The sequence below is a fragment of the Lissotriton vulgaris genome, chromosome 8 (genome assembly GCF_964263255.1).
Source record: "Lissotriton vulgaris chromosome 8, aLisVul1.2, whole genome shotgun sequence".
NCBI lineage: Eukaryota > Metazoa > Chordata > Amphibia > Caudata > Salamandridae > Lissotriton > Lissotriton vulgaris.
The window spans coordinates 408,320,646-408,344,889 of NC_141696.1; the positions used below are offsets into that span (position 1 = coordinate 408,320,646).

The 24,244-nt window shown below is 44.2% G+C and overlaps 1 protein-coding gene across 2 annotated transcripts in view; it reads left to right on the forward strand.

The window, feature by feature from the left end:
- CNGA3 (cyclic nucleotide gated channel subunit alpha 3) overlaps positions 1-24,244 on the forward strand; it is a 344,207-nt gene that overhangs the window by 167,990 nt on the left and 151,973 nt on the right. For both annotated transcript variants that reach the window (XM_086933287.1, XM_086933288.1), the window contains exon 3: positions 19,315-19,431. In XM_086933287.1, coding sequence (XP_086789413.1) covers positions 19,315-19,431 — 117 coding nt within the window. The remainder of the gene's footprint in view (positions 1-19,314; positions 19,432-24,244) is intronic.

The following is a 24,244-nucleotide window of genomic DNA, read 5'->3' on the forward strand; positions in this document are numbered from 1 at the left end:
GAGACAGTCAAGTGCTACAGTGTATATTTGGTTGCCAATGGGGGAGGCATACGTGGATCCATTTACATTTCCAGGGCACACAATTAATGGCCCGTTTCCTTACAAAACAAACTATGTAATATACTACATGTAGCTGCATATGAAGGCAAAATGTAATGGTAGGTTACATTCTCAGCAGTTGAAGAAGGTAAGTGTGCACAAACGTAACAATCTTTAGCATCTAATGCTTGGGTATATTCTTGAACGAATCCAGAATAAACGTTGGACGTGAAATCTCTGTTTGAAGCATCTGTAAATGAAGCCTTTAACTTTCTCTCATCTAGTGTATCAGAGTTGATGAAGGTGCAGGAGTAGATTTAAGTATTTCTGTCTCTAGAGTAAAATTTATACTAACTAAAAGAACTACACATGATAACACAGCAGCTATGAAGGTGGCAACAATTGCTATTCTACAGTTAGTCTTGGTAAGAAACACATGTTTGTTTACAGTCAGACTTTAAGTAGAATAAAGCAGAAGGCAGATTTAATATTCTATGTTGGCTTCTACTTATGCAAATTGAGCAAAACCTTTGATGGTTAACTTCCAAGTATTTCATTCAGCTTATATACTATACTCTTTGTGAGGCATCCCTAGCTCTACTCCATGTTCTTGTAAATCTTTATCCCTACTATTCTACAGCAACCTTGGCCCTAAGGAATACTTCATAATTCCTCTTCTTTGTCTTTGTTCGAAATTAGTTGCCATGTTCATTTTTCACATTCTTTTATAGTTCAATTTAGACACAGCTCTTTATTTGTAGAATCATATCTCAACTGATTAAATCAATTAGAGGTAATGAAGTCTTATTTTGTAGTATTGGCTCAACAGTTTAAATCAAATGGTGTCTCAGACTGTTCAAGGGGTTCTGATTTCAGTCATTAGTTCTGTTACATTTTGCACGTTCTCTGTGTAATAGGTCCACTTGGGTGCTGAATACTTATGACATGGTACTCTTTCTCTCTTGGATCTCCTTTGTGTCTGTTGTTCTTCCTCTGTGTTGCTTATACCACTAGATTCTGTTTCTTCGATGATGGTTTGTGGTATGCATTCAACTGACACACTAAATTTCAATTGTCTCCTACTACTTTGCTATTCCAGTCACAATTGAAATCCTCCTTTCCTCAGACTTGTTCCCTCACCAGGATCGTTCAGTGGGTAGGGTGGCAATCCAACTGTTCCCTTATTTTCAGTTCTCAGGTCTTCATCTTCAGAGGAAACGTCCACACCACTTGGTGAGATTTTAGGCACGTGGAAAGGTGAAGAATATTGATGAACGTCACCCCCCCCCCCTCTGACCCTTAGGATATGTGGACACAGGAGGTCTCGAAATTGGCTCAAATGTCACCACTTCACCACTGCAGAATCATCACTCTTTGAGTGTGAGGCATGCACCAGTTAGGTATGCCAGTGCACTTCTCAGCAGTGTTGGTGACTAAAATCACCTGGTAGGACCCTTCCATCTTGGGTCCAGGCAGGATTTTCGAACATGTTTTTGACAAGTAACATGGGTTTTTTACAAGGACCCAGTCACCAGGGTTAAACCCATGACACAGCTCCTGTCTTGAAGTGGCAGTGACAGCTCCAACCTGGTGAACCAGAACGCACCACATCAGCTAACCCCTTGCAATTGTCAAGCGTCATCTGTGATATTTGCAAGCGCCTTTACAGGCACAGCCGGCAATCACAAAGCACGTCCCATAAGTATTTCATGAGGCGATAATCCTGTTCTTAGGTTGGGAGTGCTTCAGAGACTCATCAATACTAATGGCAAAGCATCTGGCCATTTCAGGGATGTAGATGTACAGACTTCAGTGTCCCTTTTCGCTGTTCAACTATTCCTGAAACTTCAGGACGATAGCTACAATGTAGTCTCTGTTCCACTTGAAGTGCCACACATAATGTTCTAAGGACCTGTTGTTAAAGTGCGTGCTTCGGTCTGACTCCAGCGAAACAGAAATCTTAACTTCGATATGGGTTCGTTTAGCAACAATTTGGTCACAGTGAGGCTGTCATTTTTCCATGTTGGGTAGGCTGCCACTAATCGGTAGAAAATGCACACTATAACAAGGATATATCTCAGCCCATTACAAACAGGCATTTTGGTGAAATCCTACTATCATCCTGTTAAAGGGTCCTCCTGATCTTCTGATGTGGCTCAGTGGTATATGGGTTCTTCTGCCTACATTCATCTGCAATTTAGAAAAGGTAGCTTGTTTCCTTCCCAGTGTAAGAATTGGCTTTTGTAGTTTGGTTTGCCCTGTTCCCATCATGCACTGGGACAGGAACAGACTAATTTGCATACAGCCAGGTTCTGAAACTGGGATGGTGCAGTGAGCTAAAAAACGGTGTTGGATCTAGCCCTGATCTCTTGACTGGGTGAGAGTATTCTGCTTAATTCAGAGACTCTGTCCCTCACCACCCCTTGTTGTAAATATTTTTGTCCACCCTAAGCGTGGAAGGGTATACTCAGATGTGAGTCCCTTGCTCATTGCACCATCAGGATTCAAGCAAGCCGGGCCGAAGACGGCTGAAATGCCAGAAACCGGTCCCCGGTAGCTTGTTTCCTTCCCAGTGTAAGAATTGGCTTTTGTAGTTTGGTTTGCCCTGTTCCCATCATGCACTGGGACAGGAACAGACTAATTTGCATACAGCCAGGTTCTGAAACTGGGATGGTGCAGTGAGCTAAAAAACTGTGTTGGATCTAGCCCTGATCTCTTGACTGGGTGAGAGTATTCTGCTTAATTCAGAGACTCTGTCCCTCACCACCCCTTGTTGTAAATATTTTTGTCCACCCTAAGCGCGGAAGGGTATACTCAGATGTGAGTCCCTTGCTCATTGCACCATCAGGATTCAAGCAAGCCGGGCCGAAGACGGCTGAAATGCCAGAAACCGGTCCCCGGTAGCTTGTTTCCTTCCCAGTGTAAGAATTGGCTTTTGTAGTTTGGTTTGCCCTGTTCCCATCATGCACTGGGACAGGAACAGACTAATTTGCATACAGCCAGGTTCTGAAACTGGGATGGTGCAGTGAGCTAAAAAACGGTGTTGGATCTAGCCCTGATCTCTTGACTGGGTGAGAGTATTCTGCTTAATTCAGAGACTCTGTCCCTCACCACCCCTTGTTGTAAATATTTTTGTCCACCCTAAGCGTGGAAGGGTATACTCAGATGTGAGTCCCTTGCTCATTGCACCATCAGGATTCAAGCAAGGCGGGCCGAAGACGGCTGAAATGCCAGAAACCGGTCCCCGGTAGCTTGTTTCCTTCCCAGTGTAAGAATTGGCTTTTGTAGTTTGGTTTGCCCTGTTCCCATCATGCACTGGGACAGGAACAGACTAATTTGCATACAGCCAGGTTCTGAAACTGGGATGGTGCAGTGAGCTAAAAAACGGTGTTGGATCTAGCCCTGATCTCTTGACTGGGTGAGAGTATTCTGCTTAATTCAGAGACTCTGTCCCTCACCACCCCTTGTTGTAAATATTTTTGTCCACGTTAAGCGTGGAAGGGTATACTCAGATGTGAGTCCCTTGCTCATTGCACCATCAGGATTCAAGCAAGCCGGGCCGAAGACGGCTGAAATGCCAGAAACCGGTCCCCGGTAGCTTGTTTCCTTCCCAGTGTAAGAATTGGCTTTTGTAGTTTGGTTTGCCCTGTTCCCATCATGCACTGGGACAGGAACAGACTAATTTGCATACAGCCAGGTTCTGAAACTGGGATGGTGCAGTGAGCTAAAAAACGGTGTTGGATCTAGCCCTGATCTCTTGACTGGGTGAGAGTATTCTGCTTATTTCAGAGACTCTGTCCCTCACCACCCCTTGTTGTAAATATTTTTGTCCACCCTAAGCGTGGAAGGGTATACTCAGATATGAGTCCCTTGCTCATTGCACCATCAGGATTCAAGCAAGCCGGGCCGAAGACGGCTGAAATGCCAGAAACCGGTCCCCGGTAGCTTGTTTCCTTCCCAGTGTAAGAATTGGCTTTTGTAGTTTGGTTTGCCCTGTTCCCATCATGCACTGGGACAGGAACAGACTAATTTGCATACAGCCAGGTTCTGAAACTGGGATGGTGCAGTGAGCTAAAAAACGGTGTTGGATCTAGCCCTGATCTCTTGACTGGGTGAGAGTATTCTGCTTAATTCAGAGACTCTGTCCCTCACCACCCCTTGTTGTAAATATTTTTGTCCACCCTAAGCGTGGAAGGGTATACTCAGATGTGAGTCCCTTGCTCATTGCACCATCAGGATTCAAGCAAGCCGGGCCGAAGACGGCTGAAATGCCAGAAACCGGTCCCCGGTAGCTTGTTTCCTTCCCAGTGTAAGAATTGGCTTTTGTAGTTTGGTTTGCCCTGTTCCCATCATGCACTGGGACAGGAATAGACTAATTTGCATACAGCCAGGTTCTGAAACTGGGATGGTGCAGTGAGCTAAAAAACGGTGTTGGATCTAGCCCTGATCTCTTGACTGGGTGAGAGTATTCTGCTTAATTCAGAGACTCTGTCCCTCACCACCCCTTGTTGTAAATATTTTTGTCCACCCTAAGCGTGGAAGGGTATACTCAGATGTGAGTCCCTTGCTCATTGCACCATCAGGATTCAAGCAAGCCGGGCCGAAGACGGCTGAAATGCCAGAAACCGGTCCCCGGTAGCTTGTTTCCTTCCCAGTGTAAGAATTGGCTTTTGTAGTTTAGTTTGCCCTGTTCCCATCATGCACTGGGACAGGAACAGACTAATTTGCATACAGCCAGGTTCTGAAACTGGGATGGTGCAGTGAGCTAAAAAACGGTGTTGGATCTAGCCCTGATCTCTTGACTGGGTGAGAGTATTCTGCTTAATTCAGAGACTCTGTCCCTCACCACCCCTTGTTGTAAATATTTTTGTCCACCCTAAGCGTGGAAGGGTATACTCAGATGTGAGTCCCTTGCTCATTGCATCATCAGGATTCAAGCAAGCCGGGCCGAAGACGGCTGAAATGCCAGAAACCGGTCCCCGGTAGCTTGTTTCCTTCCCAGTGTAAGAATTGGCTTTTGTAGTTTGGTTTGCCCTGTTCCCATCATGCACTGGGACAGGAACAGACTAATTTGCATACAGCCAGGTTCTGAAACTGGGATGGTGCAGTGAGCTAAAAAACGGTGTTGGATCTAGCCCTGATCTCTTGACTGGGTGAGAGTATTCTGCTTAATTCAGAGACTCTGTCCCTCACCACCCCTTGTTGTAAATATTTTTGTCCACACTAAGCGTGGAAGGGTATACTCAGATGTGAGTCCCTTGCTCATTGCACCATCAGGATTCAAGCAAGCCGGGCCGAAGACGGCTGAAATGCCAGAAACCGGTCCCCGGTAGCTTGTTTCCTTCCCAGTGTAAGAATTGGCTTTTGTAGTTTGGTTTGCCCTGTTCCCATCATGCACTGGGACAGGAACAGACTAATTTGCATACAGCCAGGTTCTGAAACTGGGATGGTGCAGTGAGCTAAAAAACGGTGTTGGATCTAGCCCTGATCTCTTGACTGGGTGAGAGTATTCTGCTTAATTCAGAGACTCTGTCCCTCACCACCCCTTGTTGTAAATATTTTTGTCCATCCTAAGCGTGGAAGGGTATACTCAGATGTGAGTCCCTTGCTCATTGCACCATCAGGATTCAAGCAAGCCGGGCCGAAGACAGCTGAAATGCCAGAAACCGGTCCCCGGTAGCTTGTTTCCTTCCCAGTGTAAGAATTGGCTTTTGTAGTTTGGTTTGCCCTGTTCCCATCATGCACTGGGACAGGAACAGACTAATTTGCATACAGCCAGGTTCTGAAACTGGGATGGTGCAGTGAGCTAAAAAACGGTGTTGGATCTAGCCCTGATCTCTTGACTGGGTGAGAGTATTCTGCTTAATTCAGAGACTCTGTCCCTCACCACCCCTTGTTGTAAATATTTTTGTCCACCCTAAGCGTGGAAGGGTATACTCAGATGTGAGTCCCTTGCTCATTGCACCATCAGGATTCAAGCAAGCCGGGCCGAAGACGGCTGAAATGCCAGAAACCGGTCCCCGGTAGCTTGTTTCCTTCCCAGTGTAAGAATTGGCTTTTGTAGTTTGGTTTGCCCTGTTCCCATCATGCACTGGGACAGGAACAGACTAATTTGCATACAGCCAGGTTCTGAAACTGGGATGGTGCAGTGAGCTAAAAAACGGTGTTGGATCTAGCCCTGATCTCTTGACTGGGTGAGAGCATTCTGCTTAATTCAGAGACTCTGTCCCTCACCACCCCTTGTTGTAAATATTTTTGTCCACCCTAAGCGTGGAAGGGTATACTCAGATGTGAGTCCCTTGCTCATTGCACCATCAGGATTCAAGCAAGCCGGGCTGAAGACGGCTGAAATGCCAGAAACCGGTCCCCGGTAGCTTGTTTCCTTCCCAGTGTAAGAATTGGCTTTTGTAGTTTGGTTTGCCCTGTTCCCATCATGCACTGGGACAGGAACAGACTAATTTGCATACAGCCAGGTTCTGAAACTGGGATGGTGCAGTGAGCTAAAAAACGGTGTTGGATCTAGCCCTGATCTTTTGACTGGGTGAGAGTATTCTGCTTAATTCAGAGACTCTGTCCCTCACCACCCCTTGTTGTAAATATTTTTGTCCACCCTAAGCGTGGAAGGGTATACTCAGATGTGAGTCCCTTGCTCATTGCACCATCAGGATTCAAGCAAGCCGGGCCGAAGACGGCTGAAATGCCAGAAACCGGTCCCCGGTAGCTTGTTTCCTTCCCAGTGTAAGAATTGGCTTTTGTAGTTTGGTTTGCCCTGTTCCCATCATGCACTGGGACAGGAACAGACTAATTTGCATACAGCCAGGTTCTGAAACTGGGATGGTGCAGTGAGCTAAAAAACGGTGTTGGATCTAGCCCTGATCTCTTGACTGGGTGAGAGTATTCTGCTTAATTCAGAGACTCTGTCCCTCACCACCCCTTGTTGTAAATATTTTTGTCCACCCTAAGCGTGGAAGGGTATACTCAGATGTGAGTCCCTTGCTCATTGCACCATCAGGATTCAAGCAAGCCGGGCCGAAGACGGCTGAAATGCCAGAAACCGGTCCCCGGTAGCTTGTTTCCTTCCCAGTGTAAGAATTGGCTTTTGTAGTTTGGTTTGCCCTGTTCCCATCATGCACTGGGAAAGGAACAGACTAATTTGCATACAGCCAGGTTCTGAAACTGGGATGGTGCAGTGAGCTAAAAAACGGTGTTGGATCTAGCCCTGATCTCTTGACTGGGTGAGAGTATTCTGCTTAATTCAGAGACTCTGTCCCTCACCACCCCTTGTTGTAAATATTTTTGTCCACCCTAAGCGTGGAAGGGTATACTCAGATGTGAGTCCCTTGCTCATTGCACCATCAGGATTCAAGCAAGCCGGGCCGAAGACGGCTGAAATGCCAGAAACCGGTCCCCGGTAGCTTGTTTCCTTCCCAGTGTAAGAATTGGCTTTTGTAGTTTGGTTTGCCCTGTTCCCATCATGCACTGGAACAGGAACAGACTAATTTGCATACAGCCAGGTTCTGAAACTGGGATGGTGCAGTGAGCTAAAAAACGGTGTTGGATCTAGCCCTGATCTCTTGACTGGGTGAGAGTATTCTGCTTAATTCAGAGACTCTGTCCCTCACCACCCCTTGTTGTAAATATACATTCATCTGCAGGCACATGACACATCTATGGCATAGTTTATCGGTTGAAACTCTAAATCTGGGATTAAACCAGTTCTGCCTAAATAATCTCACCATTCCATCCCTTCCGATGTGTGCAGAGCCAAGATAATGTCATGGGAAATAACAAGCTTTACAGCGACGCGGGTCTTCCATCAGCTGAAACTCAAATGTCATTGGTACTTTTAACACATCCTGCTCTGACCCATCCTTGCTGTTCTGTCTCTGAAACCTCTTCCTGTAACCTTTTGATTTCTTCCCATGTATCAGCTACTGACAACAGAATTGAAAAGGTGGTATCCTCATCAAATTAATTTGGATATTCTCTGTTAAATGAGGATGCCGCAATAGCACCATACCAAGCAGCTTCATTGGCATATCTGTTTCCAAAAGTAACATCAATCAAGTGACTTATAAAGCATGACTACTCACCCTTAATGGTCTCAAAGCAATGGGGGTGGAGGGCTGCTAGTCTGCCGAAGGCACTGTGGTTCAGTCAAAGAGCCAGGTTTTTAAGTCCTTCCTGAATTGAGGCAGTGACAGTGATTGCCTGACGTGGAGAGGCAGACTGTTCCAGGTCTTTGCTGCAAGGCAGGAGAAGAATGTTCCTACAGCCTAGGTCTTGTGTATATGTGGGGAGGTGGCCAGGGGCAATTGAGCACAGCGGAGGTCTCTGGTGGCTGCATAGAATGCGAGGTGGTGGTTAAGGTTAATCGCAGGTCCTGCATCATATAGGGCTTTGTAGGCATGTGTGAGGAGCTTAAAGGTGATTCTTTTATTGACTGGGAACCAGTAGAGGTCTCTCAGGTGGCCGGTGATGTGGCTGCAGCAGGGGATATTGAGGATGAGTCTGGCGAAGGCATTCTGAATGTTCTGCAGTTTTTAATAATACATACACACGCACATTTACCCTTTTCTGAGCTGCGCATTTAACTATTGCAATCTCTTGTGGCATTTGTAATGCTTCCAGCAACCTAATACCATATTTCTCACTCCGAATCAGTGAACCAGTTGAAGTCACATATCCCCCTTGTGACTATAACTGCCCAAAGTCATGGACCACACCAAAGCCATACTAACTATCTGTGAATATAGTCACTAGCAATTGAGCTGGAAGATAGAAGGCTTGTGTAAGAGTGATCAATTTAGCCGCTTTTGCAGAGGTAAGAGCTCAAAGGCAGGAGGCCTCCACCACTTCCTGAATTGTTCAACAGCATAGGCTGCTCTCAAGGTCCCCTAATTGTCTCTCAGATATAAGCTGTCTACAAAGATTACATAATCAGGCTCATCAAGGAGTTCATCCTTAATGTCAGGTCTTGGCTTGGCGCATAAATCAGTAACATCAAGACAGCCATGCTCATCCTCTTCTTTATCATTTTCATTTTCTGCCAATGGTAACAATGTATCTGGATTGAGACAAGTTACAACAATGTAACAATCATTATAATAAGCATACACTGACTCTTTAGCTTCCTTAGTAGTTCTATAGTCTTTAACCAATCAATGTCCCTCACTGGAAGTTTTCCTTTCAAAAAGGTGACCACCACATTGTACGTTGTCATCACAGTAGGTCAAGGTGCACAGGTATGTGAATCTCTTAGTGGCTTTGTATGTGGCCATTGTACAGCTTTCATACTTCAGCCCATAAATCAATCAGTACCACAATATCAAAGATGGTGTTAAAATCTGTCCACAAACCCTTAAACATTTTCACAAACCTGTCAACACATGTCTCCCACTGGGAAGGATTCTCTCTCAGTTTTTGGGAAGTTGTTTGTGAATGTTGCAAAATCACCTCAGCTCCATGCTCCACCTGGTGTCTCTCTCATAGGAAACGTTAGAGCCTCATATTCATCTAGGGGTACTGGTGGTCACTTGCTATTTACTTCTGCAGTATATGATTGATTCTTTTTCTTCCTATGTTTCTTGGCCCATTTGCTCTCCAATCTGTCAAAATCACTCAATTTCCAAAATGCACCTCGCCAATTAAGTAATGTGCAATCTTATTCCTGAGGATCACATGGTCAAAATTACTTCATCATCTAACTGTGTCCTGAAACTTTTCTCTAAAGGAATACTCTTAGTGAGGTCTACCTCATATTTACCAGCCAATTCTGTCAATTGTCCACGTGTGTCAGTGGCACATCTTATGATATCCTTTCTCAGGTATATCAGCTCATTCTCCTGATATTGATTTAAATGTGAAATATATAGACATCCCTTAAAAATCTCCTCCAATTTCACCTTTATATTTGGTACATCAAGAGGACTCACTCATTCTTGACTAGTAAGGAATCTTTCTCTACCTCCTGTTCCTTTATTGCCAATGGGGAAAATGGTCCTGCCTGTCCCTGTCCAATTAGGCTTATTAAAACAATCCTTCTATCTTAATGTTTGAACATTTTGAGGTGGGGTCCAGGCAACAATCTGTAAGTTTTGCGATGTCGAAATAAACCCTCCTACAGCTCCTGGAACAACATGATTCAGTGCAATATTGGTTGGTGCAGTAGCAACAGGAATTGCTAATGTCTGAGCTGACAGGACTTGTGACACTGGTGCAGGAAGAGTCACAATTGAAGCTGCAACACCTGGGGCAATTACAACAGTGGCTACTTCAGCTGGTGCAGTAGTAATCAAGAGTGTCGGAGGTGGTCCCAAAATCAGAATTATAGTCAGGTCAACAGGTGCTGCAGCCACTGTACCAATAGTGGTTGGAACACCTTCTGAGCCCGATGTTGGAGCTACATATAGTGTGTGGACATTAGGACAACAAACCATCTAAAATGTCATTCCCCGAATCAGTATCAGTTTTCATTGCGGACTTCTCATCTTTATTTCCATGCTTTTGATTCTTTTTAGGTCTTTCTTGTCATCATTGCTGGGTACATTCTAGCTCCCTCAACTACACATTTCCTCCACCTTTGTTGTTCTTCATCCTAGTTAATACCTGCATAATTACGCACTGCTCTCTTTGCTCTATTCTGGTACCTTTCTTTCTCTTTGATAGGAGCAACTCACTTCCAAGCATTTAATTCTGCTTACTGTGTAGATCTAGTAGGCAGCTTCATTTCATTTAGTTTTTCCTCCTAAATTTTCAATATTTTTTAAAATAAACGCACCATTATGTAGAAACTTTAATGCTTCATCTTTTTCAGTTATCTTGGGCCATTGATGAAGCCACAAACATGTAAGAAGTTCTACATTTGTTGCCACGTAAGGACCCGGCAACAAATGTAAACGCACCATTTTGTAGAAACTTTAATGCTTCATCTTTTTCAGTTATCTTGGGCCATTGATGAAGCCACAAACATGTAAGAAGTCCTACATTTGTTGCCATGTAAGGACCCGGCAACAAATGTAAACGCACCATTATGTAGAAACTTTAATGCTTCATCTTTTTCAGTTATCTTGGGCCATTGATGAAGCCACAAACATGTAAGAAGTCCTACATTTGTTGCCATGAAAGGACCCTTCTGGTGGAACCTCCTTGCCGTCTCAGGCAGTAACTTGCATATTGCCTCTCATTAAATATTTAAGGACATTAAAGCATTTAGTAATTACAGTAATGCAACAATAAATGAGCAAATATTGATTCAGTAAATTTCAATGTTTTTGAACACAGTACAGCGGTTGATGGTTCGCCAACCAAAACCATCACTGGACTTTGCACCAGTTGACCTATCCCTGGGCAGCACACTGTGACATAATTCTGACATCTGGCATTGGTTCACCCTCCTTTACAGTTTTCTCAAACACGAAATTTCACAACCTTAAGCAAGCACAGTAAACAATTCTTGTCTGCTCCACTAAAGAATTCAAAGTAGTCCAGTCATAAACGAAACAAACAAAAGTATCTCCTTCCAACTTCCTCACATACACACACAGATAAAATCTCGACTCGTGGAAAATCACCCTAACTGATATAGTTTTCCCTTTGCGCAAATAGGTGCCATTAACACCTAAAACTATTAATATGATAACAACAATGTATTATAATCCCTAACTCAATTGTGCAGTCAATGGTGCCTCATGAACCCACACCACAAAACCTTAGTAGACAAGTACTACCACAATTTATTATTTCTCTATCTTAACTATCCCAGGATCCTGGACTACTCCAACAACAACTTCAGCTGTTCAAACTCAAACGCTAAGCACATTTAAACCATGAACTTTTCCAAAGCATAAAACACGTAACATCAACGCAATATCGTAAACTCAACATAAACAAATGCGACATACAACCCCATTGATACTTACACCCCCACTACTGCAACCACTTTCGGAACAGTGGACTCCTTCAGTCTTCAACTTCGGTCTTTGGAACTTGGGCAATTTATTTCAGCTTCCTTGTCTCCTGTGACATAAACCGTCCACTTGCTACCACTTGACTGTGCGGGGATCTTTGTATCCTAGTCTTCGGGTGTAATCATTAAATAATCCCCACCACTGGTCGTATGGGCCTTTGTTCGTCAACAAGGAGAAATTAAAAGGAGCAATCTTATACATAAAACACCTTGAACAGTAAAGTCCATTTAAGGCTCCACAATAATCAAATTGGAGAGTTGATGTAAATTAAAGGGTTTTATTAACAATTCTAATTAAACGTAATTTGTTTTATTCAGCAAATATTAATCTTTAGTCATCATTATTACAAATTCAAAAAATCCATTAGGCAATATTTCAAAGCAAGTTAAAATAATATATTAATAAAGCTTACAAATAATATATAAATAATGCAGCAAGCATGTTCCATAAAGGAATTTTTCCTTGTCTAAATTAAGATTTGGGATGGCAATCTAAGCCGGAGTAAAGGTGTCATTTCAGAAACTCAATAAAGAGCTCTGACGAGAGAATAAGATGCATAAACATAACGCTTTTGCAATTAAGCAAAGGAAATTTTCAGCTGGGAAGGATTCTCAGCTATAAATTAGCAGACATATTTTGAAAAAAAATGGGCTGATAATTGAGTCTCTCCTGCAGAGAGGTAACCCTACTGAAATGATCTCATGTGCTAGAAGCAAGAGTGCATAGAGTACCATTGGTAGCCTACTCTAGGAACACATGCTAATATAATTCTTTAAAAAACACATTGAAACATTTGATACATTCCCCATTCTTTGTGTCCAATAGGAATTCCAGAAAACTGTGGGAGCAGGTAAACTCCCTACATTCTCACTTTTTTGCAATAAACCACAGAAACAAGTCTTTGAAAAGATACTTTGTCCACATCTTGCAGTCTAGGCAGTTCTTCTCATAAGTAATATTTCCTGTTATCTCATCTCCTCCCGGTGTATACATCACTATCAGTTATCTAATACATAACAAATGCCTATTCACTGACTAACAAACAGCTCCTGGAAAGTTACAGCATCTAAAGTGGTAGAAAAAACCTCTTGTTTAAAACAACAGTTCCATATGAAAAACAGGCCTTTCTGTGCTAATGTAGAAATCAATGTTAATATGGCAACAGTAGTTATGATAACTTGAACCAGTCAAATGTACATCTTTTACATGCCTGTAATTTCTAAGTATGGTTACTTACTACCAAAACGATTATACATATGTTATTTGACAGAAACGTTTGCACTTTTCATTTGAATGTGTTTTATTTTTTAAATGAGGAGATTCGCTCTCACAACTGCTATCTACCCGGGTCGATGAAGCTAAATCACTGGGTCTGTGAATTGATACCCTTCGTTCCATGGCCTCACAAATCACACACAGTGCCAAAGTTGCAAGAGCCTCTCTATACTCAGATCCCTTTTAAGACATGGGCAAAGTTGGCCATTGCCAATGACCCCCACTTTACAGGGATTCCCCTGGTAAAGTGATAAAAGTGTATATGGAAACAGATTTGTTTTAAATCTGACAGCTGGGCATGACTGGCCTGCCATCTAGAAGTGTCATTCTGTCTGGCATTGGTGGAAATCTAATTAACAATAATCTTTCAGCCTTTCTCTCCTGATTTAACCTCACCTCAGTCCTCCCTCGTTATCTCCCTCTCTATCTACCTATCTCTAGATCTTATGCACCCACCCCCTATATCTCTACATCTCTGTGCACTGACACATCTCTATCTCAGCTCTCTCTACCTCACCTATGTCTCCCTCACTCGTTCTTTATAGACCTCTCTCTGCTCTATCACTCTCCTACTTTCACAATTTCACATCTCTTTCTCTCTACCTTTCGCTGTGCTGGCCTCTACATCTCTACCTCAACTCTCTCTCTACTGATGCCTCTCTGTGCACCATACTACACTTTTCCATCTCACCTCTCTGTAACCCTCCTCCATCTACAGACCTCGGTCTCTCTCTGTCTCATCTCTTTCTTTGCCTCTCCTCTCTCTCTCCACCTGTGTATGCATCACCTCCATTTATTTCCCTCCCTCAGCCATCGATCTGCCGCACCACTAGCTACCTCACCTCTCTACCTCATTTGTCTCTATCTCACCCCGTTCACTACCTCATGTTTCTTTAACAGACTGTTCACTCTCACTACATTGTGTGACAATACACCTCTTTCTGTCTTTGTTATGTCCACTTCACCTCTCTCTTTACCTTACTCCTTTCCCACTACCTCTCTTTGTCTACTTCTTTTTCTTTGTCTATATGGTCTCTCTCTCTCTCTTTCTTTCTCATCACCTCCTTTTCTATTTCAACTCAGCTTACTTCCTCACCTGTTTCTCTGCGTCTCTGTCTATCTCACTGTTTTTATACATCCCTCCCATCTCTGGAAATCACTTTTGTGTCCTCACAACTTTCACTCTACCTCCGTATCAACAATTTCTCTACCTCACCGTTGTTACTCAAATTCATGTTTCCTCTCTGTACACCTCATCCCGTTCTACCCCTTCTACTTTCCTGCCTGCCTCACTACTCTTTTTACCCTACCTGTCTTTCTTCACCGTGTCCCATTTTGGCCAGCGCTGTACCTCACTGTGCTCCCTAACTTGCATCTTGCTATGCTCATTGCTCTTTCACTGCTTCAACTGTCTACCTCTATCTGCCTTTGCACCCCTCTGACTACTCTCTTTTTCCACCTTATCACTGACTGTCCCGCACCCCGCACCCCTCTCCCTCTCGCTACATTCTCTTTTCCCTTTCTCAGGCTTTCTCCACCTAACTCTAAAAACCTACATATTTCATTACCTCTTTTTGTCTATCTACCACTTTCCCTTTCTGTATCTTTCTTTCTGGCTACCTCAATTTTCTCTCTTTACCTTACATCTTTCCCTACCTCAACTACCTCTCTATCTCAGCTCTATTTCTGTCTCTTCTCTCTCTATTTAACCCCTGTTATTATGGCATTGTCTTTACTTCTCTGCCCATATTCAGTAACCCACCCCTTCTATTTTCTCCTACTAAACATAGTTGAAGGTCACTGTTGTGTCAGTGAAGAATGCACGTAAAAAGTGGAGAGGAAGTAGAGAACAGTGGCAGATATTAGGAAAATGATCAGGTTTAAACTGAACTAACGTAGCATATCATTGGCCCAGTGCTCTGATATTCACTGTTATGGAGAGAATGCAATTTGTGAAGAAACATTTAGGGCATCATTACGATGTAAGGCGGAAACAATTCGCCCAACATCGTCTCAGAATTGGGATCTGACCAACTCGCAGTGGGCGGTTCCGTCCGACCAATTATGATTCGACTGAACACCGATTGGTCGGACTCCCATTGACTCCTTTGGGAGCCCGTATTCCGACCGACAACTCTGGCTCCTATTGGGAAAATGGGTGTCTGTGAAAAATCTTGCAGCCTGTCTCAGGCACCCCATGGTGCCTGCCACACAGTGCATGGTTTTAAAGGGGAGTCTCTTGGGTACCCTAACAGCCCCCAACTGGAGACCTTAGGATGAGGGGGGGTCTGCTAGGAGCCCCCAGAGTCCGTTTCCAACAGCTTTTTTGTGTCAGACAGACCGAGTCGGAAAGGCTGTTGGACCCCGACATTGTAATTGGTCAGGCAGAAACGCTGTCCATAGAGCTGTCCGATTCAGCTCCGATCGACATGAATTCTGCTTTCCGACTGCAAACATCGTAATAGGTCAGGCGGACTGTGAACCGACCGAGTCGGTCGGAAAGGTTCCGATGTGGTCTAGGAAATTCCGAATGTTGGGCAGAGGATTTCGGCCCGACTTTGTAATGAGGCCCTTAATTTAAATTACAAATTTCGGGTAGTTAAAGCTACAGTGTTACCCACTAATTCATTTGAATTTTATGCAGTAGTACGCTAGACATTCACCAAGTCACTTTTACTGTGTCTTTCCTAACAAATTGAAGAACTGGTTGATTAGACAATATATTCCATTTAAAATATTGTTGTGTGAAGTGGTTTTATCAAGACTTCTTCAAGCTTTCTTTGTGGATTATTTGGAAGGTGGACGCCAGGTTGTGCCAGACTTCAGCTGTTTTTGTGTGCCCCTGTTCTGCAAGTTTAACATATATTCCAATCTCCTTTGCAATCATGTTATGTTAATGGGTGACTTATATAGCGCACGGCTACTCCAAGGAGTGTCCCGGCGCTTTCTGACCCATTACTGAAAAAAGAGAAGGATAACAGACATAACAGTATTATTAATTAAAAAGCCACGTTTTCAGGGCCTTTCTAAAGGCAAGCAGATTGGGGATGTGGCGGAGATCAACGGGAAGGGAGTTCCATAGTTTGGGGGCAAGATGTTTAAAAGAGCGTCCACCAATTCTGGCTTTCTTAATTGGAGGCACCATTGCCAAGCCGAGATTTTCGGACCGGAGAGATCTGGTGGGCTTGTAAAAGGAAAGCCGTTTCTGAATGTAGGAGGCCCCTACCAGATGGAGTGCCTTATGAGCCAGTGTAAGAGCTTTGAATGTGATTCGCTTTTTACTCGGAAGCCAGTGCAGGGAGGCGAGCAACTCAGATGCTCTGGCTTGCCGGGGTAGGCCGAAGATGGCTCTAGCCGCAGAGTTTTGCACAACCTGGAGCTTGTGCAAGAGGTAATCCGGCAAGCCCAGGTAGAGGATATTTGAATAATCAAGCCTGGAGCAGATCAGAGCTTGTACTGTCATCTTCCTATGGGCAACAGGGAGCATAGGAAGGAATTTACGAATCATTTTTAGCAGACCAAAACAGGTACCTGTGAGACCTGTGATCTGTGTTTTCAAAGCAAGGGTGTTATCTATTTTGACCCCCAAGTTTTTAGCGACCGAAGAGGAGGAAGAAGGGGGGGACATGCTCACTGGCCACCATTCCTGCCAGGGCGGCTCTGCCTGACATCCGAAGAAGAGCACCTCAGATTTATCAGGGTTGCATTTGAGGCTGCTTCGCTGAAACCAGTTGAAGACAGCCCCAAGGCAACCACGGATGCTCTCCCCGTCAAATTCCATGCCCTTCTTGCAGGTGAAGAGTAGCTGGGTGTCATCGGCGTATGATATGATCTGGGCACCCATTGCCTCCGCCAGCACCGCCAATGGAGTCATGAAGATGTTAAAAAGGGTCGGGCTCAGCACCGACCCTTGTGGAACTCCGACATCCATGGGCGGAACTTCGGCGGAGTACGGGGGGGCCCAGACACTTGTCGGCGACCCGCTAGGAAAGATCTCAACCAACTCAACACCGTCCCTCTGAGACCGATCTCGTGAAGTCTTCTCAAGAGGGCCTCATGCGGGACGGTGTCGAAGGCCGCCGACAAGTCCAACATCACCAGCATTGCTCTTCCACCTGCGTCGAGAGCTTCCTTAATGGCTTCGCTAACTTCCAAAACTTTCATGCATGCTTGATTTGGCTAAAATAGCTAATAATAATTTCAGAATAGTTCTCACACGGTCCCCAAAACATGTCTTGTCAAGGTCCTCAAAACTCCTTAAGATGGCACTCTCTGCACTTACTAAACAACCATTGGCAACCCTTCTTACAGGTGCTTAACTTCCACACTGCTGTGAAGTCCATTGCCCTATCTTGAATTAACAATGTCTACTCCGTTGTCTCAGGCCTTGCTGGTCTCCTTTAGATCCTATCAAATCCCTTCTTCATTGAGTATCAAGGTTGATCTCTGTAACCCTAAGTATGATCGTTTATTACCTGTACCAAAAGACCTCCACCTGCTTTCCCTAGAAGCTGGGATATTGTTCAGACTGGTATGTATAATTTTAAGACCTTATTTAACCAGTATGAAACATCCTTTCAGTCTCTACCACATTTCTCTCGCTTGCATTTGTACACTGTTCAGGTTGAGTCACACCTTTTAAAAAAGTGAAATAAAGCAATACATACTTTTTACTGTGCGAGTCTAGTCTACACAAGCTTGCGCATAAGGGCACATGGGGTTTCGAGGGTTGTACACCCACTGTATTGAATTAGTCTTTCCATGACCCCCAAAGGCCAATCTAACTAAACAATTGCTTGTTGTTGTCTCAACACTTAAAACCCCTTGGCAGGGCCAGGACACGCTTTATTAGAGAAGGCTAGTACACCAACCCAATGACAATAACCATCAATGCTGCCAAAACAAATAACGCGAAACTCCTTGAGCTAAAGCTATGTATGTAGCCCCTATATCAGGTGACACTTAGCCAATCATTAACCAGAATATTGTAATGATTGACATTCAACCAGTATTGAAAGCCAGGAAGATCTTTACCCCCACTACTTGTGAGGCAGCCTCCCTTGAGTATACAAACAGGGAGGTGACAGAAAATATTAAAACATCACAATGATTCTGTGTGCTTGTGCCATCCCCACCCCTCCACTCCTCCCACCAAAAACTGTAAGTTTTGCTCCAAGAAGCAGGATGTCAGAAAAAGTAACTTGTTCCTGTACTGGGGGATTTGGGGGTTAGGCTCTTATGCTTTCCGTTCGATACTTTTAATCTCACATGACGTAAAATGTGGTAGGGTATGTACGCACTTATCTCAATTCTTTGTTCAATGATTAGAAAACGATTAATATTTTGATAGGCCAGTCGAGATAAGCACCCTCATGGATTTGTGTATCATGTAGAAGACAGTTGCAGGTAAGGAATTAGGTACCATTTAGACTGTACACCACAGATACGTTCATTGTTCTTTTGAATTATTTTGTGTTTTCCTGGTATTATTACATTTTATTGCATCACGACATTCTTTGAATAAAAGATTGGAAAATATCTGATATCATGCATGCTTTCAATTTTTTGAAGGCTAAGCCGAACTGTACCAAGTACTAAACCCCCTTTTTTCTATTTTTAAAATGTAAAACAGAACTGTAGCAAGTACTAAACATTGAAATGCATTCAGGGAAAATAGATTTCAGAGTTGAGCAAAACAATTATTGTCCACAAAATAACCAGTTCTAAATCTGAAATTAAGGGCTGATTAAAGAGGGGCGCTGATGTCGTGTTACAAAGCACTGTACTGTGTGAATTGAGTGTGGTTTGTGTTGTATGGTGGTAACGTGAGGGGTGCCTTCGTGCCTAGTGGGGGCACGTCCGTGTTCGGGAGCATCCTTCCGTGTCTGCCATCAGTCACAGCAACTGAATGCTGATGAGGCTGATGCCACGGGCCAGCCATGTGTGTTGAGGAGAGCAGCCTGCGTAGGGATTCCCGCGCTGCCAACTAACGCAGGTGTTTTTGTTTGCCCCTTGCAACCCCACCTGGCAGGACCCACTCGCTGTGTGAGGACACGTCTTCGGAGCTGCAGCGAGCGATCGCCATGGAAACCAGAGGCCTGTCGGAATCCCGCCGGAGTTCCTTCACGGGCAGGGGCGCCATGGCCAGGTAAGCGGCTGAAGCATCTTCATACTGTGTGTGGCTCGAGCCGGAGGGAGCCCCCGGAAACATCCTGGGTGCAAAGAGACGGTTTGCGCGTGCTGTTCATTTATGAGCCATAGGGGTGAGGGGTGAGCCTATAGAGAGGGTTTGCGTAAGAGGGCGTAAGAGAATAACTGAAAACTAGAGGGAACGCACTGTAAAAGCATGCATAGACACAGAATTATTAGCAGCGTTTACAGTCCAAAAGACAAGTGTGAAGGTGCGGACACGTGCGGGTATCAGACATATGCACGGAGTAGTGCGCAAAAAGTCTAACTATAATAGGAAGGGGGCGCGCCTGTTGCTTTTTCCACAACAGCGGATGTGTAGATAAGTTGCTGTATCTTATGCCACCAGCTCACTTCTTCCCCCAGCGCCAGTTAACTTATAAAGCTGGGAAAGTCTCTGACCTCGACAAATAAATCAATGTATCGAAAATATAAATGGCCGCCGATCAGGCAGGGTAATCAGCATATTAAGACCAATTTCCTACGCCATTTCAGCAGAAGGAACCTTCACGGGCAGGGAGTCTCTGCATATGACATCACTGTTGCATCTCTTTTCTGCCTGCCCAGCCCCCACTGCACAACTGCCTCATCACCCTTCACCCTGGTCAGACCCCTAGGAAAAAGGAGGGTATCCTCCCAAGCGCAGGGGCAAGTGTCACTCACAACTTTTCATACGCACATTTTTTGCATCATACATTTAAAAAAAGTAATATGTAATTTACATTCATTGAAGAGGCATTCTTTACTAGACAGCGTATATTCATTAAAAAAATAATTTAAGATTCAGGATTGATGAAAAATGTAATGTCTGAGTACTATAACTGAGTGCACCTCCTCTTCCGGTACTGCAAGGCTCTGCCCCTCATTCCTGATTCAAATAGTAACAGTCTTTTCAGAAGGCATGGCACTGCAAAGTATCCGGAACTGTCGAAGGAAGGCCAGTAGTGGGGGAAGAACTCGTCAGACACCTCACTCATTTATGGCTAACACCATTGTCTGTAGCAGCTGGAGAAAATATAAAACGTGCCCTCAAATATCCATCAAAAAAGTTACACAGCAGCAGCCTTCAAGAAACGTATGCCCAGATGTACTAAAAAGTCACGCAGCGCAACGCTGCAAGACAACTTGCTATCAGCAATTATGACCATAGTGTAGTTAAGACTAGTGCAGCAGATGCAATGGCACAGTGGCACAAGGGTCCGAGAGACTCGCTGAACCCCAACAATGGTAGGGTAGTATTTCCTTGCTTGCCAAGCATACTTCAATTGTGGAGTTGACTGACAGAGGACATAACTTCATGGCTACTAAAAGATACCTTGAACGTCTGTTGCCTTGGATTTCGATCTGATTGGTAGGAAAGCTGCCAGATAAATAGGCCTCTGAGCTGGCTCCAAATCTAAAAGGTGTTTTCAATGGTTCAGGGCAGAATTTCAACCTAGTTCAGCAGATCTTGCCATCAATTCAGCACCAGCTCAATGCTTACACTAATGCCTCAGTGCATTCATTGTCTGCTCCTGGGAGATTTTTATATGGCTTACTGGCTACACCCAGAAGATTTTTGTAGGGCTTGCAGTGTGTTTGTGGTCGGTTCCATGTGTTAAATGTGTTAATGTTAAAAGGATGTAAATCTTTGTGGGAGGATAGTAATACTGCAAGCACAGATATTAATAATTACATGAAATGTAACAAGTTTATATTGCAGTTTTGATCATTTTTCATCATTATCAGAAAATGAATGTAACAGTCAACGACTGTGGAGAGCCTTAATGTTTTTGTGGCCTAATATAAACTCAATGGACACTCTGAAAACCACAAATGTAGGCACAGGTAGAATTATCACATACCACATTAGGCTGCCACTACCAAAGAAAACATCTGTCCTGAAAGTCATTTTTAATGCATGCTCAGCAAGAAAGAAGGGAAATGAGGACGGTATTGAGAAATATGAAGAAAGGTAAGACACGTGGAGGCCATGGGCTGACTTGTGAATTTTTATCAAATGTTGTCTGGAAATCTTCTAGATAAATTATAGGAGGCGTTTCAAAAAGCGTACACTTGAGGTTATCATTCTACAGCAATGCAAGAAGCAATGGTTATTATGATTCCCAAGCTTGATAGGGACCCAGAGATCCTTGCTTCATACAGGCTATGATCTATACTTAATACTGATTGGCTAGTAGACTGGCTCCAGTCATACCGGAGATTATACATCCTGATTAGTCGTGGTTTGTGCCTGGCAGGAGCACAAAGAATAACCTTAAATGCTTAAATCACATAATACTTGCCCAAGAATTTAGTGTATTGTCTACAGCGCTAGTAGTGTTGGACGTGGAATGTGCATTTAATATGGTAGGCTGGGAATACATTTCGCAGGTACTAAACATATGGGTGTAGGCCCACATTTAACTAAATGGGCCAAATGAATATACACACTCCCTGCCACAAGTGCACATATGGCAAACCTGGTATCAGACAACTGGAGGCTTGGGTGGGGGACTGGACAGGACTGAGCATTACCACTGCGACTCTTTCCCTTCGAAATGTAGCCATTGGCTATCCAATTAAGACAACAAATGAGTGAGTGAGCCATAATGGTGAGGTGAACCACACACTTGGTGTTACTGTATGCAGATGACATGCTTCTTTATATAAGAAACCCAGAGAGGGCAATCCCCATTTTAAGGGAACTGCTACAGCAATGTGGTGAGATATTTGGGTTGCATATAGAATATCAGAAATCTAAAACATTTCTCATGGGATCCTTGAAAGGTACAGAAATGTAATGGCTTCCAGTGCTTGATATGCAGACTAATTTGAGATATTTAGGAATCTGTGTAGCCACAGACACCCCAATAGACTACTGAAAAAATAACATGGAAGGAAGGGTCATGGTGGGTTTTAGGAACTCAGTGAAATTACATTTGGAATGGACTCCTACTACTAATCATGAGATGGATAGCCCTGATTAAAATGATTTTTCTGCCTAGACACCTGTACATGCTAGTAAACATGATGTGTTCAATCCCTATGAGTGTGTTCAGGGAACTATATGCACACATGGGCAGGGTGATATGTGCAAGAGGCATAAAGTAGGGTAAAGCAGGAGAAACTGAAACTACCCCGGGAGCTAGAGGGACTGGGCCTCCCGGAGATGTTATTGTATTAAGCCTCAGTACCGCTTCAACATGCCATTCATTGGTTTGACGACCAGATAATGTGGAAAAAGGAATTATTATAGGGCACTTACCCACAGGATACCCTGCAGAAGGCACTAATGATGTTGTTAAAAATGGGATTTCTGGTTGGCTTGTGCTTGCGCCTAAGGCAGGCAGAAACCACCACTCTAGTCAGGGCAAGGAAGTTACACGCTGAAGATAACCCCTGCTCACTCCCTTGGTAGCTTGCCACGAGCAGTCAGGCTTATCCCAGAGGTAGTGTGTAAAGCATTTGCGCAACACACACACAGCAACAACATATTAGCATACTAGGCACAACACAAAAGGAACTCCACACAAGGTTATATATAAAAATAACCTTTGTATTATCATAAACACATTAGAATAGTAATCACACAATATACACTGTGCCAACTGGCACTAGGCAATATTTGCAGGGGATTATATACACATGACAGGGCCAATTGGGCCACTGTCAGAACCATCACAAAGTGACAATAATAGATGTAGAACCAATAATAAACATAGAACACAACCAGTAATTACTGGCAAACATTGTAGTCATCATTATATCCTGCAACATAAATCGTATGCAATCAGCATCACATCAGGCATAAAATACATGCGCCAACCTCATAAGCCTAAACATATTGGACCATAACCTCCTAATCATAAATCACATTAGAGTAGAGAATAACATCACAAGCATAAACGCAGTTTGCAAAACCTCATAATCAGAAACCACATTAGAGGCATAAATCAGGGTAGAGAATAACCTCATAAACATAAACACATTATGCAAAACTTCATAATCATAAACCACATTTGAGGCATAAATCAGGGTGCATAAATCACAGCACATAAATCACATTTCCTGCGCACCACCCAAATCACGTTAGGGCCTGGCGCCCTATCAACCTAACACTCCCCCTTTCCAACTGGCCTTCTCAGAGGGCACAAATGCCCTATGCCCATAATGTCAGCGCTTGGGCTGCCAATGCAGCAGGATCCACAAGTGCGCAATTGCGCTGGGGCAGAGGAGTGTATCTCACTCCTGTCTCATCCAAAATTCCCCCAAAGAAATGATTGCCTAAACTTTGCAGCTGCCACTAATTGTCATGCAGTTGTGAAGCAAGTTAGGCACTGGCACCGACTGTGCCCTGAGAGTCCGACTGGGACTCTATAAACAAATATGCCAAAATGTTGCAGCTGCCCGCACTGGTGCGGCGCAGCTGGGAACAAAGTAAAGGGGCCCTGGCACGTCTGTGCCCTCGGGCCTCCACTGGGGCTCTCTGAATAAAACTGCCCCCACCATTGCAGCTGCCCTCTACCAGACAGGGGCAGCTGAAAAAAGAGCCAAAAAGGAGGAAGGCACGGGCACAACTGGCCCTCGGGACCCCCACTGGGGCCCTGAAACTACTGTGCCCATCGTTGGAGAGTCCCGCTGTCAGGCAGGGCCGCTCAGAATCACCAAGCACCGGTAATGTGCCTCGAACGGCACCACAACAAGGGAGAAGCCCCCACTCACCGGGGCTGTGGGGCAGGACTCCTCCCGTCTCCTCCCTCCACCCTCAAGCATCCTCCTCACTGTGCACT